Below are 16,822 nucleotides of genomic sequence, written 5' to 3'. Positions count from 1 at the left end.
TTCAGAACTGTTGTATGACAAACTTATATCACAAAATGCATTTCGAGTGCAGTTAACGAAAACAAAGGCAATGGAAAATTATATTTGCCTACGGCGTTTGGCTCGTGATTCTAAATCAAGCATGTTCGAGCGTTTACACGCGGCTTTAGATACAGCTGTTGATGGGAACGCGTAATTTTTACTGTTACGGAGTTTAAATAGTTAGGAATCGATCGATAAATGAATGTAGTGAAATAAATACTTGTGTTCAGAGTTGTTTTATATAGAGGGCGTTGTACACCGAGCGAATGTACCGTTTAATATTTATAGATGTAATTGATAATCGACAGTACAAAATGTATAGGCCGGAAGTATAACGGAGGTTGGTGATACAAATACAGTACAAATTAATTTTAAGTGTAGAGAAAAACAGGAGTGACTACAACAATATATGTTTAGACATAGTTTATGTCTCGTTCGGGTACAACGCTCAAAAGCAGTGGTACAGTCGCACTAGTATGTAACCTCTTTTATTTTACTGCATTCGGTGTTTCGTTACTGCGTATCTATATTGTAATAGATCATTGTTAATTTTTAAATCTATGGCAAATTCACAGACTAAAGGAAAAATGTAGACGTAAAAGATAATCGCCTGTGAATGAACGGCATTGCGGAATTATTAAAAAACTAGGAAAGGAGAGAAATGCGAGATGTTAGTGATTACCAAAAGAGGATAAGAAAACATGCTTTCTCAAGTAAAACCTATAAAACTGAAAATGTTCTACAGTTGCTTAATTATTTTTATACCTAATTATTGTTAAAAAATATATTAATTTTAAATTAAAAGATCATAAGAATAGCTGTCATGGAGATGCATCTTATTCTTAATATTTAAATTCTTAATTCTCTAGATACAGATTACTTTGCAACGTGTAATACTTGTATTTTTTATTTTAAACGGTCTTGCACTTACTTTTGGATTTAGAGACATCAATTTATATAAAACAAAAGATTCGGAGTTTTTCTTACTTAAAGTTATATGATTGATAAATAGATACAGATGCCTTTAAATATTAATTGTTTAAATTTTTGATGGAAAGCTGAATGTCGTGATTTGACAACTCTACAAAAATTTAAAAGGTAGACTACTAGTTATTGCGTTGCAAGATGTTCTGGTTTCATCTTCAAGTGGACACATTATTATGTTGGCCATGTATATTTTTCCTTTGGTCTGCGAAAACTTATAGTTAATGTTGAAAATTTACAAATAAACTATTATGGAGACCAATGTTAATACGTACCGTATATAATTCCTACAGTTAATGAACAAATCCACTAGATTGTTATCTGTCTTGAAGAAATTTTACATCTTTATATAATAGATACATAAGCAAAACGTTTCCATTGGTATTTATAGTTTGGCTACTGAAAGTAGAGATTAAAATTACCCGGAAATTAAAAAAGAAAATACTAATGTTTGTTAAAAGAATAAAAGAAAAGTGTATTCAGAATATACACCACACAAGAGAAAGAGAGAAACAGAATAATAAAATAGTTTACAATTGGCATGATGTGATGATAAGAGGGTCTCACTCTGCAGATTGCTGTGTCCAGGACACCGTGGTTCTAAAAAGACGCATATCTGTAAAAACATATAAAATATTGCAAGCAACAAATCAAACTGAGTTATTCCAATATTTGCCATATTATTTAGGGAATTCCCCGTCCAATTTTTTTTTTATTTTCCTGGCGATTTCAAGCTCTACTTTCGCTAGCCAAACTCAGTTTTGATGAATAAACAAAAAAATCTCTATGACACTAACTACACTGACATGACACTTACATCCTCTTAACAATTTTGCAATTCATGATGACAATTGACAGTGTTAGTGTATTAAAAGAAGTGTCAAACAAAATAGACATTACAGAATACACTGTCAGTTAATTGCATGAAAAATAAAAAAAAAATTGATTTAATGCAAAGAGAATTTCGTGATTTTTAGTGTCGTAGAGAACTTTAGTCTATTCAGAATATTGTTCCTGTGTAAGTTTTAAGTTCCATAATATTTGGTTTAGTATAAGATTAGCTTACTACAAACGTGTATTCATCTAAATCAGGATCTCAATGTAATGAAATTATTTCCAAAAAAGACAAACTGAATATTACTTTAATGATACAAATTATTAGTTTTACTGATTATTTTTAGACAATTATTTTTAATAATCAATCATTTTTTCTTTTAGTTCATAAGACCTTCAATTTGTGTCAGCGCAGTTGGCTTTGAGGTTAATTATTATTATTACAAATTGCCTGACGCAAATTGGATGGATAATGTTCCTGAACATTCCAAATTGAATTCCAAAAAATCTAGACTTAATTTTTATTTATTTCTAAGCGTATTTCTAGTCTTTGGAAGCGTGTTACTGATATCACAGGCGCACCCGGCTTATAAAACTACATTTAAATAGAAAATGATTTTTTTTTATTTCATTGCCTTTAACTGATTGATAAAAAGATAAAGATGTCTATGGTATATTTCATCTATTTATGCTTATATTGAATGTATTCGAGCTTTACTTATTATTAATAAACAATGTTTTGTTTTTCTATTAAGCACTGTGTACTGTATCAAGTGTTGAAGCAGTGATACTCAATCCATAGATGCATAAACGTGACGTGCATGAGGTTTTTAACTTGGGTGGGCATTATACGTGGAGACAGATTCCTAATGAGTTCTCAGGGTATGCAGTGCATTTTTAGATCTATGAAGTGAACGATTTGCTTAAACACATTGCGTACTCTGAAGCTCTCTTCATGAGTTTCAAAAGGGTTTTTTATTGATAGATACACTAGTGCCTGCCTTGACCAAAAATCTCTTGTTAAGGTACAATTTATAATATTATTACAGCTTGTACCAGTCGTCTGTTTATCTATAATACGTTATACTTACATATATGTCCGCCGTGCGTGCGCCATACGTGCTCTGCAGAACACGTTTCATGTAATTATGATTTCTGTGCGACTGTATATAAAATGGGTACCTAATATTTTTTTTTCAATTTTATAAAAATGTGTTATTTCTAGTCAAAAATTATTTTTTTATATATTTTTAATTTCGCCGATGTGGATGTTCAATATGGCCTAATAGTAAGCATTAAAAGTGTTACCATAAGTCAAAATTTATTAAGGAGATATGGGACATTTTTAGACTATTTTCTAAATAAAAAAAAATTGAAATTAAATTTTCTAAAACTAATATATACACTGAAATAGTACTAAAAACACAAATCGGTTGACGTCCACGTTGGTTAAATTATATTAAAAAAATTAAAGAGAATTATATTCTATTGGCTACAGGAGAGCCAAAACTTAAAACCGCGACGTCGCTTACCATTTCGAATATTTTTATAGTGAAAGTCAATAAAGACCACGCAACAGTGTAAATTACAGAACATACCATCTGTAGAGGCTTCAGGGCTTTACCAGATAGCAAAAAATGTAGAACGTACCGTCTGTAGAGCCTAGGCCGATAAAAACCGAATATGCCATCCGTAGAGCTTTTTCCAAAGCAAAATTACAGAACGTACCATCTGTTGGGCGTTGCTACATAAAAATTACAGAACGTACCATTATGTAGGGCGTTGTTATGTGAAGTTTACAGAACGTACCATTATGTAGGGCGTTGTTATATGAAAATTATAGAACGTACCATTTGTAGGGCTTGACCAGATCAAAACTACATAAATCATCTGCACATTCTTCCCAGATGAAAATTACAGAGCGTGCACTATTTTTAGAGCCTTGCTAGATAAAAAACTGAAAATACCACACCTAGAAGACTCTGTAATTGAAAATTACAAAACGTACCAACGCTGATTAAAATTACAGTTTCCCACGTTTACTGCCTGCCAAAATGATTATTATTATTAAATCCAGTCTTACTATTTATGTAGCTTCTCTTCGGAGAGTCTTTCTTTGTCGGATTCACGAAGCATGAAAGAGAAAACATATACACTCACACTATAATAATAAAGGGGAAAGTTTGTGTGTGTAAATAAATGTATTGATACTCCTTCATGCCGCAATTTCTGAACAAATTTGTATGAAATTTGTAATGGAGATAGACTATACCCTGGATTACCACATAGACTACTACTTATTCTGGAGAAATCCATGGTTTCCGTAGGATTTTTAGAAAACTGATTTCATAATATGATGTCACTTAAGTGGCATGTACTAGTTGATGCTTGCAACTTTACCTATTTAGATCTTAATTTTACTGTGTTTAAAAATGAAGGAAATCTTTTTTTATAATTTATTTTATCTAAAAGTAATAATCGAATTGGTAAGCGACGCCTGTCGGTCGGTATATGTTCCTAGATCCGTCTGTTTGTTATGCATTTGTTTTCCATTACTACGAAACATTTCTACCGTATTCAATAAATTAAATATACAAATTAATTGTGTTTTATTCTATTATAATTTTTTTTAATTTTTTTTTTATTTATAGAGGGTTTGTTTAATACTGAACATGCCACCCTTATAAGAGCCACATTATACATTAAATAAAATACATTAATTACCTACGATTAACCGCTATCTTACCTAAATTATACAACACTAGCTGACGTCGCGCGGTTTTTGTCCGCGTGGTTCCTGTTTCCGTAGGAATACGGGGATAATATATAGCCTATAGCCTTCCTCGATAAATGGACTATCTAAAACTGAAAGAATTTTTCAAATCGGACCAGTAGTTCCTGAGATTAGCGCGTTCAATCAAACAAACAAACTCTTCAGCTTTATAATATTAGTATAGATTCCAGCCTTCTTTGGGTTGGGCTAGGAAATTTGCAAATATTATCATTGTCATTAACAACCCATATTCGGCTCACTGTTGAGCACGAGTCTATTCCCAGAATGAAAAGAGTTATGGTAATAGTCCCAATGGGGATTGACAATCTTCAGACACGTAGAGAATTAAGACTATTCTCTGGTATGCAGGTTTCCTCACGATGTTTTCCTTCACCGTTTGAGACACGTGATATTTAATTTTATAAAATGGACTTACTCATAGCTGAAAAGTTGGGAGATACATACCCCTGCTTACATTCGAACCTACGTCCTCCGAATTAAAGGCAAAGGTCATATCCACTAGGCTTTCACAGCTCTACCTACTTAATATACGTATAGGCACGTACCTACGTACCTACGTATAACTACTTATTCATAAAAACCTTCAAATTTTAAAATTGGTTAGTAGAAATTGTACACACGAGATATTAGATTATGACACTCCATTCAAGCGCGCGCCAAATCAATTATTCCGTAAAATTATAAATAAATAAATCACACAACTAAACATAGAAGGGAATCGGAAAAGTATGGTGAAAAAAAATCCCGCCAAAAATACTCTTAATTAAAGATTATGTTCGCGTCAACTGTCAGCTTTGGATTCGGAGAAAAAAAGTGAAATCCGAAATCCCGTTTAATTAAAAAAAACAGCCATTAAAAATCGCGACACGCGAGGGTTGATTTTTGTAAAGTTGCGTCGCATCTGGCAATTTTTTGTGCAAAATCTGGAAATTGGGGGACTTTTTTGGGTGAAATTGTTGAAAAATGGGTTAAATGTTGGATGATAATGGCAAAATATTGTAAGAGACACGGGTTAGATGTGACGTCACTTAACCCGTCGGTCGGAGGGCGACACGCTTTTTATTTTATTTTCATTTTATTATAACTTCACATTTCGTCACCGTAAAATTGAAATTTTTGGGTAGGAACACAGATTTTCATTTCTTTTTTACTTGTTTTGTTTAACAATTTTTAAACATTTATTCTTGGGATTCAGTTAATTATTATTTTTTAAAAATACGGTTTTCTTATTATTTTATTATCTGATGCATCAACATGCACATCTAAAGAACTATCTTTTTTCATTAAACAGTTTAGATATAGGTAAAGTCGGCATCTAGACGATCACTTATATTGCACAATATTACGAATTATTACAAATATTATGTTGACCGTATAGAGGTAATATTGAAGATTACGCAATGATTGAACGAAAGTTTGAGCGCGTTAAATTTTTATTGCACCATATTTTTCACTGCATCGTGTAGTATCAATTTAAAATTTTTCCGCTTCTGTAAAGCTACGTTATCAGTGAGAGTGAGAGAACGTTAAGCTTACGTTAAAACAGGCGCTATATTTTATCCCTACATTCCAACGGGAACCGGAACTACGTAGGTGATAACGTGCGCTTGTAAAATTAATAATTATGAATAACAAATAAATAATCTTTAAATAAGGTTTTCCTTGAATATATACGTACCTATATATTATATCTACGTCATGGGTCATAGTGACGCAGGCGGAGGTTTAAAGATATCCAATCTAAGTTCGTATTAATTAGTCTTGTTACCATAAATAAACCTAAACCACAGTTACGCCATTCTGCTATAGAATATGACGTTGGATGTGACCTAACACACGATGCCGATCTCTCGGACGCAGTTGGTAATGCTGTGGGTCTCAACAAAGAGGTCCTGGGTTCGTTTTCAAGCTCTGGTCATTTTCGGAATTTATAAATTTCTAAATTGCCTTAGGTCTAGGTATCGGCCGTAGTTACCAAGGCAAAGACGTGCCGTTAAGTGATTTAACGTTGCGGTACGCTGCCGTAGAGATACCGTTAGAGGTAAACAGTACTTACTCTTTCAATTAAGCCCGCTTCTATCTAGACTAGATCGTCGTTAATATCAGGTGAGTTAGCAGTCAAGGGTTAAATTGTCATTCAATAAAAAAACACTGTAATCGCGCGAAGTTTTCAACAAATTACTTTTGTAATAATCTTTTACATTTTCATTTACAAATCTTTAATTTTAATTCTTTAGTTAATGTATTTTAAGAAAAGCCATTTTTTACACGTAATTTCAAGTAATAAGTAGTATTAACTACAACTTAGTTTTTAGCTATTTTTTTAGGGAATTAGAAATATTTTAATAACTGTCTACCAAAATAAAGCCGGACTTATATTTGTTTGATGTTTTAACGCATCAGAACAGAATTGGTATCATACATTTTGTATGCGGCACATCAGAAGCCATATAAAATACCGGATTTAACTTTTCTAATGTAATTTTAATTATTCGAAAAAGGAAATTTCAGATATTCCCTTTTTGTAATCAGCGAAATGTAAAAAAACTCTGCAGTTTAAGATCTCTAACATTTTTGAGAATCGTGAAAAAATAAACTCGAATAAGCAATCCATCACAAATAAATTTACGATCTTGACATTCCAATTTTTTTATCAAATTAAACATTGCAAAATGTTCCTTTTTTACAATAAAATATAAAAAAAGTAAATGCGTTGCGAGATTAACAGAAATGCAAGAAAAAATCTTCTAAATCATTCTCTAAAAAGGTATTGTTTAAACCCTTCCTTTCCAAACGCGTGACAGACGCGCGCCACGTTTTTATTTCTAAAAAAAAACGCATAAAAAGCTTTAATTCACTAAACACAGTGACCTACATAAGCTTCGACCCCGATGTTTTTCCAAAATTCTGTAAAAACCACCCCTTTATTACAAGTTTTTTCGTCACCGTAACGTGTAATTGAATTCAATCAACCCCTTGGAAAGGGTTGCTATAATGCAACTAATATTGGCTTTTTTATCGTTCGTACATCCTTTGCTTCGAGCTGTCAAAGTTCGTACGTTCACTCAAAAGAGCTAGAACCCAGAGCCGGGATGCGAATTAAAAAAAAATTACACGTTCTGTCAAAATTTCGCGCCATTTACCGCGATGGCCATCTGCTGGGCGCAAAAAAAGTAAACACAATGCAAATAGGGGTGGTGCGTGCAGGACATTAATTTTTAAGGGGAAATTGACGTTTTTGTGTAAAAATGCATTTAAAGTATAACGAACAGAGATGTCCCCCTTATTTCAATATTAATGTTAATGTCCTATATAGCTTCCGCGCGATTTTTAACTGAATTCACATAGAGCTAAGAGTTAGAATGTTTTGCACTGCGGTTGTTTTATTTTGCATTTTCGCTCAGATTTGATTTTTATTATTTCTGTTCATGGCCATTATTCGTAACGATCGTTATAACAAAATTCCGTATTTGCACTTTTTTTGTGTGAGCTTTCGTTCTACTGCGTTTCATTATTTATTTTTAAATATAATCTGAAATAATTTTGGACAAAGATAAATAGCATTATTTTCTTTCATTTATGATAGACTAGCGGACGTCCGCGACTTCGTCCGCCCTTAGACCTCCTTAAACTGGCTCTCTTGCAAAGTCCTCTTCTTAGCGGGTGACTACTAACAGTAACCTAACCTCTTACCGGCGAAAACTTCTCCTATCTTCTACGCAGGTGTCCCTGCCATAAAGCGTATCTCCAACGTCGCGAGTTTCTTTTTCCTCCATTACTCTTCATATTTCTCCTTGATCCTCATTATGTATTTATTAAGTATGATCCTACTAGAGCAGCTTTGGATACCTGTTTTTTTTTACAAGTTAGCCCTTAACCACTATCTCAGCTGATGGTAAGTGATGATGCAATCTAAGATGGAAGCGGGCTAACTTGTTAGGAGGAGGATGAATATATACACCCCTTTCGGTTTATATACGACATCGTACCGGAACGCTTAATCACTTGGCGGTACGTCTTTGTCGGTAGGTAGTAACTAGTCATGCGAAGCCTCCCACTAGCCACTTATGTAATAATCTTCATTTACAAAATTTTAATTTTCAATTTTTAGAAAATGTATTTTAAGAGAAGCATTTTTTCACACCTAATTTAAAGTAATAAGTAGTATTAACTACAATAGTTTTTAGCTATAAGTTTTTAGGGAAACATCAATATTTTAATAACTTATATTATAGCCTATCAAAGTTAAATATTGTAATGTAAGCAACAGTAGCTTTGGATACCCGTTCTAATTTATTTTATTTATTTATTTGTTTATTACATATATATAAACATTACAGGGTAAACCTAATATTTGTATATCTCTAAGTCTTGCATTACTTGGACGTATCTGCTAAAAGTTGTGTGAAATTCAGCAGGCGATGAGAAAATCAAACCTAAAACTGGATCCCATTCCAATACCCCGCTTAGAAATGCCAACGAGCGAACAAGAGGTGACTCGCGGGTCTGCATCAACCTACATACTGGAATAGCAAATATAGAACATGCTACAGTTCTAGCAAGGCCAAGGTCTTTAAGAAGATTATAGACATACTAGCTGATGCCGCGCGGTTTCACCCGCGTAGTTCCCGTTCCCGTAATAATACGCAGATAATAAATACCCTATAGCCTTCCTCGATAAATGGGCTATCTAACACTGAAATAATTTTTCAAATCGGACCAGTGGTTCCTGAGGTTAGCGCGTTCAACCAAATAGTTTAGATTTTACTAATGTACCTCTCGCAACCAAATCCACAGCATATAAACTAACCACATATCTATTTCTAATTACTTTATTTATTAGGTCATAATAATAAACCTAGGACGTAAATACCTAAGCACCTACGATAGCATCAGATGATTAATTCACGTAACAGGTAAATAAACAAACAAATGCAATAGATACAATATAATTACACGAGTCACACGTCATAGTACATGTAGTCCAGAAGCAGAGTCGCGGCCAGAAGCAGGGCCTTCTCTTCTACTGTCAGGTCGCGTTCGAAGGCCACACCAAACCTGCAGAGTTTCATGGTGTCATGTCACTATAATAATAGGTTATGAAACGGTTGTATTAGTTATTAAAACGAGTGACTTTTATAAATAAACTAGCGGACCCGGTCAAGCTTCGCTTTGACTTATGTGCACTTCTTCCCTATCCCTACTCTACACTACTCTAACCCTACCATACCCTACCCCTTGACTCTTAAACGTTTGTATGGGAAATAGAAAAGGGTTGTTTTTATGGTTTTCCCGGCAATTATTCTAATTTTTCTCACCTTTTAAACCTTCCCTATACCTCCACGAACATTTCAAGACCAAGATAAGATAAATCCGTTCAGCCGTTCTCGAGTTTTAGCGAGACTAACGAACAGCAATTCATTTTTATGTATATAGATAGATAAAAAAAAAAATAGTATGTAACTATTTTTATGGTATTTATTTACAAAAAATCTATATTTTTCTGTGACCCCCCGGTAAAGGTTCAGGTGAAGGCCTCCTCCAAAGATTTCTATTTTTCCCGGTTTTTAGCGATTTGTAGCATTTTTTTAATATCATCGTCCCATCTAGAGTATGGTCTACCTCTGTAGCGTTTGCCTGCTGGACCTTTCCATGATGTCATGGTTTTGGTCCATCTTTTGTCTTTTGAGTCTGGCTTTATGCCCAGCCCATTTCTTGTTTTACAGTGACTTTTATATCCCCCTGATATTATAAACCGAAGAATCTGCAGAAGAACCAAAGACACTGACGTGGCTCAGCGAGTCGCGAAGCTGAAGTAGCAATGGGCAGGCCACATAGTTCAGGCGAGGCTAAGTAATTGCAGCTTGCCATCCCTGTCTACTTTATGATGTTCCTCAACCAAGAGGTTACTACACCATCGATGAGTTCCTTAATGACAAAGTTGCTTGGAGGCCGTTGGATCAGCTTCCACCTTCACACAGGAAGTAAAACTATAAGAAATTGTAATGTTGTCATAAATTGTAATTATAATATTATTGTATGATTTTTTTTAAAAAAGAGCAACTGTTGAGTTTCTTGCCGGTTTCTTCTCAGCAGAATCTGCCTTCCGAACCGGTGGTAGAATCTTTACAAATAGTTAACTGACGTATCAAAAGTGCTTGTATACTGAGTCTACTTGAAATAAATGAATTTTTGATTTTTGATTAAGACTTTTTTCTATGACCAATGTCTGTTCAGGAAAAGGTCTGGGACAGTGGACAGGACTTACTTGTCGCAGACTGGCGCCAAGAACATGGCGTGGACGACGCCCTGCCAGCGTTTGCAGGTGCTGCCGACCGCCGTGCCGTCCGGTCGATAGATGTGGAACTGGATGTCTCGGAAACAGCTGATCGTCACCAGCGGGCCTGATACAGAAGAACTTTCAGTTCAACATAATCGTCATCATTGCTGCTGGACATAGGCCTCTTGCATGGACTTCCAAACAAAATGTTCTCGAGCCGCCATCATTCAGAGGCTCCCTGCAACCCGCTTGATGTCCTCAGTCCACCTGCTGGTCGACTGATCAACACTGCGCTTTTCGGTTCGGGGTCGCAGTACCTTTGGACTCCCAACGTTTATCGGCTACAATCTCACCTGATGGTAAGTGATGATGCAGTCTAAGATGGAAGCGGGCTAACTTGTTATGTTGTTATGATGAAAATCCACACCCCTTTCGGTTTCTACACGGCATCGTACCGGAACGCTAAATCGCTTGGCGGTACGTCTTTGTCGATAGGGTGGTAACTAGCCACGGCCGAAGCCTCCCACTAGTCAGACCTGGCCAAATTAAGAAAATCTCAATCTGCCCAGCCGGGGATCGAACCCAGGACCTCCGTCTTGTAAATCCACCGCGCATACCACTGCGCCACGGAGGCCGTCACAATCATCAATCGTCACGCCTATTGTAAAGGCCTTTATTATTTAGTTAAGATTTCTATACCCATGGAAAACACAATTACACAATTACCTTGTATGAAAAACACTTGTTCACCATTCTCTTTCACCACCAGGTATTCAGGTCTGATGGGGGTCCACTTCTGTTGTATGCAGCCTATACGAGTGCCTGGTGGAGAAAATACCTACAAACAGAGTTTTTTTTAATTCAATGGTCAAATAGATTTCTTAAAAATCACACGATTGAAGTGACTTAAGTAATATTTAGTTAAAGAATAAGTTATTAGACTTTATCTTAGTATATTCGCAACTTCGTCCGCGCAAAATTCAGTTTTTCACAAATCCCACGGGAACCATGGATTTTTCCAGGATGAAATGTAGCCTATGTGTTACACCAGATTGAAATCTATTTCCATTTAAAATTTCAGCCAAATCACTTCAGTAGCCGCAGCGTAAAGGAGGAACAAACACACACTTACACACAAACTTTTCATCATCGTCATTATCAACCCATATTCGGCTCACTGCTGAGCTTGATTCTCTTCTCAGAATGAGAGGGGTTAAGCCAATTGGGGATTAGCAGACTTCACACACGCAGAGGATTAAGAAAATTCTCAGGTATGCAGGTTTCCTCACGATGTTTTGCCTTCACTGTTTGAGAGACGTGATAGATATTTAATTTTTTAAAATGCACACAACTGGAGTTGGGGGTACATGCCCCGGACCGGATTCGAACCCATACCCTCCAAAATCGGAGGCAGAGGTCATATCCACTGCTATCAAGGCTCTAAATGATTAGTGGACTATAACATTTTCGCATATTAGGTATGAAATATGCGAAAATATTAATAGAAGGGGGTGAAATAGGGGTTCAAGATATATAGACTACAAGCCCTTGAACAAAAAATACATGTAAAATGAACCGTATAACAATGCCGTGAATTATTAGTCGTAATTCTGAGAGAAATTCCATTCACTCGCAAACCTGTACAGCTTGAAGAAATGACGCCAGAGTTATTTTCTGATAAAGTAACAGCCTTCTAAGCGTTATTCACGTTCGTTCATTTCACAGGTAATTTTTGTTCAAGGTCCTTGTAGTCTCTATATCTTGAACCCCTATTACACCCCCTTCTATTACGATCGAGTTTCACGCGGACAAAGTCATGGGACGGCTGTGACTTTGGCTTTAGTGTATTTATAAAGTTATTCTTTAGCTCTTTATCAACGAGTGAAGCGACCAGCACAGACCTGGACCCTCTGCAGCTGGCAGGGGAAGACGCGCGACGTGCAGGCGTACGGGCGGTCGATCCTCATCACCTCCACGCCAGCGCCGTCCCGCACCGACAGCTGCAGCGGTCGCAGCCCGTAGCAGAAGTAGCCCACCCACCAGCTGCATTTATGTTCTTTGTTAAAGGAATTGCCATATCTTTTAAAAACATAGTATTGCTTGGCATTCGTTGATGATACTTCGATGATGCGGGCGTCGACTACGCGGGTGTGAATTCGTCCGCGCGGGGCATCGCTACGCTCCTCCCGGCCCGCGCGGACTATCGGAGAGTTACGAACGAATTTGCTAAGCTATAATAAAGACTAATGACTTTAAACTTACTTCGTGGTTGTTCACTATGAATATTATTTAAACGGGTACATACCACGATAGATCGAGACTTTTTAATGTCGATATTTCGACCCAGTTGCATGGATCGTGATCCTGTCATGACCACGATCCATGCAACTGGATCGAAATATCGACATTAAAATATCTCGTAAATATTAGTATACATTATGTGAAGGAAAGATTTGATTGTTTGTTTGTTAGCATTGAATAGGTTTGTATAGAGTTTTTGAAAAATTCTCTCACTATTGGGAAGCTAGACCATCCCCGAGTGCTATAGGCTATATTTTGTCCCTGTATTAATACGGAAATAGGAACAACGCCTCTTGCAAGGACTTCCAAACACAACGGACTCGAGTCGCCAGCATCCAACGGCTCCCTGCAACCCGCTTGATGTCCTCGGTCCACCTTGTGCGGTCCAGCGTTGTAGGTTTTCCGGTGGAGGGTCGCCATTCCTTAGGACCCCAACGTCCATCGGCTCTTCAACTATGTGCTGCCCATTGCCACTTCAGCTTCGCGACTCGTTGAGCTATGTCAGTGACTTTGGTCCGACTGCGGATCTCCTCATTTCTGATTCGATCATGCAGAGAAACTCCAAGCATAACTCGCTCCATCACCCGTTTAGTGACTTTACCCTTCTAATAAGATCCATAGTTAGATTTGACGGTCTCCGTAGTGCAGTGGTATGCGCGATGGATTTACAAGACGGAGGTTCTGGGTTCGATCCCCGACTGAGCCGATTGAGGTTTTTTTAATTGGTCCGAAGCCTCCCACCAGCCATACATATGGCTGGTGGGAGGCTTCGGCTATGGCTAGTTACCCCTACCGACAAAGGCGTATCGCCAAGCGACTTAGCGTTTCGGTACGATGTGTAGAAACCAAAAGGAGTGTGGATTTCATCCTACTTCTAACAAGTAAGCTAGCTATCATCTTAGATTGCATCATCACTTACCATCAGGTGAGATTGTAGTCAAGGCCTAACTTGTAGAGAATAAAAATAATTGTTAGGATACTAATAAATACCTATTTTGCTCTTGAATAGTATAGACGAGGTTCTCGTCTGGCGTCCTGACTATGAATTTGTTCCTCTTGCCCTTAAGGAACAGAACGTTCTTCACTTTGAGCCGCTTGGTGATGAAGAGGCGCTCTACAGACTCCAGCTCTTGTAGGACGTGAGGTGGATCAACCTGCTTAAAATAAATCGTGTTTTTTTAAAGATAATTGCCATAAATCTTTTTGAATATGACCAATATTTCCATTCCCCTCAAACTAGTCGGGAAAGACTGTATTAGGAGTAGGAGTGAGTACGACAATAGACTAACGGGGCAGGGATCGAACCACCAACCCTCGGTGATGAGTCCGAATGCTTTACCGTTGAGCTATTGAGGCTATGAGCGGTTAATTGAATATTTGTTTTTTTGTAATATACTAGCAGACGTCACAGTTTCACCCGCGTAGTTCCTGTTCCCCTGGGAACACGGGGATAAAATACAGCCCAAGACACTCACAAATAACGTGGCTTTCAATCGGTAGAAAAATTTTCAAAATGGGTTCAGCAGATCCAGAGATTACTCCCTAACTTTACCTTTTTATAATATTAGTATAAAAGCCTCAATACCTCAACGGCTGGACTCATGACGATCATGATGGTGGTGGTTCGATCCCCGCCCCGTTGGTCTATTGTCGTACCCACTCCTAACACAGTCTTCCCCGACTAGTTGGAGGTTAATGGGAATATTGGTCATATTATAAAATATATGGCATATATTCTTTTTAGAAGAAAAAAAAAGTATAGATGGATTGAATCATTTACATCGTTTGGTCAATTATGACACGGGAGATATTCTAGTATGATTGTGTCAATTTCATAGCTGATGGATGTTGTAGTGGAGTATGACTGTCAATTTCGTAGCTTGAACTAAAACAATGACGTCACATTCATGTAAACAGATAGGTTCGTGTAAAAGGTCACGTAAAATTGATTCTTTCCCTTTATTGATGTGTCAATTCACTATATCCTAGAATTGCAGTGTTGATGATTAAGCAGTACCTACCTATTTATTTATTATGTACTGTTTTCCTATAAACATAATTAATAATAAACTAGGGTATATTGTGATCTCAATTACTGTACAATTGTACATAGAATGAGTAAACACATTAACAAAGATTTGCCTACCTCTGTGTCGTAGGAACCATCGATATAAATTGTTAGATGGGCCCCTCCATATTAAAAAACGCACAATTGTATGTCATAACTAAAAGACGTGCACGCACATCTTATCTTAGTACGTAACAACCGCATGCTGTAAGTGGACGTGGACTTAAAAAAATATTTACTGTTTTTTCATATTTTAATCCCTTAATTATGCCTTCTTGATCATTTTGGAAGTGTAAAAACACAAGCCACAACATGATCAAAGCTAAATGTGTTATGAGTGATGACGTACTCAATGTACGAGACCAATTCCGCGACGCTTTGAGGCCCATCTAACGATCTACGATCGATGGTAGGAACTATGCATTGCTTTACAACTCTAGTTCAAATATAGTGTACCTATATATGTTTATGGATTCGATTTCTAGCTTAGGTCAATAAAGGATTTTTTTTTCATTTTGTACAGCTAAGCTAAGCGCTAAGCTGTAATCACACCTGGTGGTAAGCGATGATGCAACCTATGGTGGAACAGGCTTACCTAGAAGATGCCTATTTACTCTTGACTTGAAGATACACAATCGATCACTAATCACCCCCTGATAGTTATTTTGGAAATATATTTAATGTACAGAATTGACCTCTCTACAGATTTATTATAAGTATAGAAGATAAAACCTGTGGTACATTATCTTCATCTGCCGATTGTACTTGGACAAGCGGTGTTTCCAATGGGCTCTTGACAAAATCCTTGTAGGGCTCCAAATCTGGTGGTATAGGGGTCGCATGCGTCATCATCCTGGCTTTCAAAATTTACCCATTTTCTCAAAATTGACACCACCGGTGTTGCTGTAAGCTGACATCTTTGTCTGTCACTTTTCTATGGCGTATTTTTTGACAGAATTTTCTTTCACAATCTTTAGGCTAGCGGCATACATAATAGAATTTACTATCAGAAAATTTCTGCAGCCCAACGGAAGGCACTCTGTTCTACTAAAAGATGATCATTCACGCTTCATACATTTTTGGGCTCTTTTTGAAAGTGTCGGCCAACAAAAAATAATGGCATCACTCGTTAGAACTAGCCATTTGGAGCAATAGCTAATATGGCATAAAAGTTGTCGGGTGGGTCTGAACCAAGTTATACAGGTTCGACGATTCGTTATTTCCATACATATTGTCAATTCGAGTCGTGCCATTATTTTTTCTTGCCGGCACCTTCAACAAGGGCCCAAAATTAATGATCTCCTTTGTTCTAGAACTAGCACATAGGAATTATGACGTGTCTGACACCAAATTCTAAAAAGACCTGCCAATAACAGAAGTCAGAAGTTCTGCTCTGAAAAATTTAATTTAAAATTGTTAAAAAGACCTTTGAGGACCACCTCTATATTGATTAGTTTATATTGATTGACCCTTGTCACTTACAAATAACTCTGACTCACCTGTGTCGAGTTTCTGATAGGAATAGAATGAAGACACCATG

General features: G+C 36.7%; 1 protein-coding gene across 1 annotated transcript; it reads right to left on the bottom strand.

Moving 5' to 3' along the window:
- Nucleotides 1–9,548: 9,548 nt before the first annotated feature.
- On the bottom strand, nucleotides 9,549–16,134 carry LOC112054221 (phospholipid scramblase 2-like). The gene is made up of 6 exons (XM_052889436.1): nucleotides 16,015–16,134; nucleotides 14,205–14,368; nucleotides 12,815–12,956; nucleotides 11,640–11,751; nucleotides 10,902–11,037; nucleotides 9,549–9,691 (listed from the first exon to the last, which is right to left on the bottom strand). The coding sequence occupies exons 1-6, from the start codon at nucleotides 16,132–16,134 to the stop codon at nucleotides 9,595–9,597; spliced, it is 771 nt and encodes a 256-aa protein (XP_052745396.1). The 3' UTR covers nucleotides 9,549–9,594.
- Nucleotides 16,135–16,822: the final 688 nt, after the last annotated feature.

This window comes from Bicyclus anynana, chromosome 25 (genome assembly GCF_947172395.1).
Source record: "Bicyclus anynana chromosome 25, ilBicAnyn1.1, whole genome shotgun sequence".
Taxonomy (NCBI): Eukaryota; Metazoa; Arthropoda; class Insecta; order Lepidoptera; family Nymphalidae; genus Bicyclus; species Bicyclus anynana.
The sequence above is the reverse complement of the archived record's forward strand: the minus strand, read 5'-3'. Positions and strand labels throughout refer to the sequence as shown.